Source organism: Corvus brachyrhynchos, unplaced genomic scaffold (assembly GCF_000691975.1).
Source record: "Corvus brachyrhynchos isolate BGI_N302 unplaced genomic scaffold, ASM69197v1 scaffold193, whole genome shotgun sequence".
NCBI lineage: Eukaryota > Metazoa > Chordata > Aves > Passeriformes > Corvidae > Corvus > Corvus brachyrhynchos.
The window spans coordinates 601,226-604,327 of NW_008237087.1; the positions used below are offsets into that span (position 1 = coordinate 601,226).

General features: G+C 55.1%; 1 protein-coding gene across 1 annotated transcript in view; it reads left to right on the forward strand.

Annotated features, from left to right (window-relative positions):
• The window catches only part of SLC11A2 (solute carrier family 11 member 2), a 37,885-nt gene that overhangs the window by 3,047 nt on the left and 31,736 nt on the right, over window positions 1-3,102 (forward strand). Inside the window, exon 3 of the mRNA XM_017728709.1 lies at window positions 792-1,159. Coding sequence (XP_017584198.1) covers window positions 792-1,159 — 368 coding nt within the window. The remainder of the gene's footprint in view (window positions 1-791; window positions 1,160-3,102) is intronic.

Below are 3,102 nucleotides of genomic sequence, written 5' to 3' on the forward strand. Positions count from 1 at the left end.
GGCAGCAACTGCTGAGAGTTGCAGAGGGAAGCCTAAGAGAGGTCAGAGAGGGCTGCTGTCCCCAGAGAGCACGAACATGTCCTCAGGGGCAAGGGGACAGCCCCCAGGCTCGCCAGCTTTGGGCACAGCCCCAGAGCGGCTTTTCCCAGCCCCCTTGGCTCGCTGCCTTCCTCCTCTGGCCCGGGATGCTTTCTAGGAGAGGATAGGGCAGGACAGGACAGGGCAGTAGGGCCCTGGATGGGTCCTGCCCCTGCTTGGGTTCTTGCTGGCCCAAATTTGCAGCAAGCCCACAATCCTGGGCAGCCGTGATCACCCAGCCAGGGCTGGGCACACCGGCTCCAAACATCCTGCCCAGCCATTGCCCACCTTCTCCCCGACCCTGGGGTCTCCAGCAGGCCTGGAAGCCCATCACTGGTGAGACAAGCCCTCCCGGTCCCTCTCAGAGCCACCTGGCTGCCCCAGCCTTCCCTGGGCTTGGGCAACTCTGGGAGTGCTTGGCAAGTAGGATCTGGCTGCTTTGGCTTGGCTTTGGGGAGCCCAGGCTGGGGCATTGCCCAACAACTGAATTTCCTTTCTTTTGGGTTTTTTGCTGCACTCCAGGCACATACAGGGATTCAGGGGATTTCCTTCAGGGCACGCAGCAGCCTGGCACACCTTGATGTTGCCATTTCTGCTTTCTTTTACCAAGGGGCCTCCCTGAAAAATGTGCTTTTTGCAGCAGACTCCGCACAGGTCTGCCCCCAACAGCAGACAGGCATTCAGCCCTGGGGTTTGTTCTCTTTTGCATCTAGAGCTCCATCCGGCACAACCTCTGCATCAACAAGCGCTTCATCAAGGTGCCCCGGGAGAAGGGCGAGCCAGGCAGAGGTGCGTTTTGGAAGCTTCACCCCCGATACGCTGAGCAGCTCCAGAGCAGCACCTCCAAAGAGCTTCCAGAGCCAGCCTCCACCAAAAGAGCCCAGCAAGAAGCACAGCGTGTCCTCAGCCCAGCTACTCTGGCCTGCAGCTCCCAGAGCAGCCTCGAGGTAGGCGCGGAGCTGCAGCAGCTGCTGCAAGAGTTTGAAGAGTTTGAAAGCAGCCACAGCTGGAACCCTGTGGAGAACGAAGCGGGGCAGCAGCAGCAGCACAACCAGCCCTGGCCCACGCCACTGGCCGAGGTGTCTTGGCTTCCCAGCTCTGCCTCGGGGCCCCAGGAAGAGCCGAGCGAGCTGATGGAGCTGAAGGGCAGCACTGACTGGGAGGCTCTCCTTGACTTTGCCCCGGAGCAAGGAGACTTCTCCGCCCTTGAGCACCTGGAGCTCCCACTTCCCACCCTGCCCGGTGTTGTGCACCCAACAGCACAAGAGCAGCAGCAAGTCCTCCCCGAAGGCAGCCCCACCAAGCTGGGCTTGGACGAAACCCTGACGGCCACAGCTTTCCTGGAGGCTGTCTGGCATGAGGAGATGAGAGACAGCCCCTCCGACAGCATCCCCGCTGTGCAGGGGGCTGAAAACATCCAGGCCTCTTTGCCAGAGGGGGATGCCATAGATTGGGAATCTCTGGCCCACATAGGAGTCTATTAGAGATGGGAGATGGTACAAGATTAGATTAGATTAGAATAGATTAGATTAGATTAGAGTAGATGGAGTTAGGGGGGGCTTTCTGGGTGGGATGTAGGAGGGGCCTTGGGGGTGGGTGTAGATGGTTTTATGGACAAGGTTTCTTTTTGCTGCTTTCTGTTCTGTTTTTTGCTTGGGGAACGCTGTGAAGAGCCGCACAGATAGTTCACCACTCTAATTTGTTTCATTTTATTAACAATTTTTAAGAGATAAAGAAAACAAAGTAGAGAAGAACTCCCCTTTTACCTTCTAGTTTCCCTTCAGCACCGCCTGACTCTGCCTGAGCCTCTGCCCTGCAGGCAGGGACGGGAGATCTGCCCTGCCCTTCCCTGCTCACACACCCAGCCCCAGCACAGGGCAGCTCTCAGCTGCTTCCACGCGGGCACAGCAATTCCCCAGGGGGAAACTGAGGCACGAGCCAGCACCAGCGTGCCCGCGGATCCACAGCAGCGGGCTGTGACACGAGACACGAGAGTGGCTCTGCTCGGTGTGCTGAGACCTGGCAGCCTCGCAAATCCCCTTCCCTGCCCCTGCAGGCAGCTCCTGGGGCTGACACGGAGCCAGGGCCGGGGTCCGTCCCCAGCTGGCCCTGGAGATGCTCTGAGAAGCCCAAGTGGCTTCGGGGCCCTCGTGGTCCTGGGCAGTGATTTTATTAGAGATGGGAGATGATGGACGATAGATGATAGATTTTAGACGTTAGATGGTTGATTATAGATTATATAGATTATATAGATTATATAGATTATATAGATTATATAGATTATAGGTGGTAGATGGTAGATGATAGATGACAGATGATAAAATGATAGATGATAGAAGATAGATGATCAAAAATAGATTATAGAAGATAGAAGATAGATGATAGATGATAAATGATAAATGATAAATAGATGGTGGATGAGATTAGATTGAATTAGATGAGATTAGATGAGATGCACTTCGGAAGGGCTTTGGGGGTGGGTGTAGATGTTTATATCAACAAGGTTTCTTTTCGCTGCTTTCTGTTCTATTTTCTGCTTGGGGAATGATGTTGAAGAGCTGCACAGATACTTTGCCACTTAAACTGTTTCCTTTTTATTAACAATTTTTAAGAGGTATAATAAAGAAAGTAAAGCAGAAAATAACTGCATCCTGAGTGTTTTGTAGCTGGTGAACAAGTTTTTTCCAGCAGGCCTGATCTCCGAAATGCACCACCACCTTGGGGCACAGATGGGGCTTTGTACTGATGGAGCCAGGCTGGGAGAGCTGGGGGTGCTCACCTGGAGAGGAGAAGGATCCAGAGAGACCCTGGAGGCCCTTCCAGGGCCTAAAGGGGCTCCAGGAGAGCTGCAGAGGGACTGGGGACAAGGGCCAGAGGGGTCAGGACATAGGGAATGGCTTCCCAGTGCCAGAGGGCAGGGCTGGATGGGATTTTGGGAAGGAATCCATCCCTGGGAGGGTGGGCAGGCCCTGGCACAGGGTGCCCAGAGCAGCTGGGGCTGCCCCTGGATCCCTGGCAGTGCCC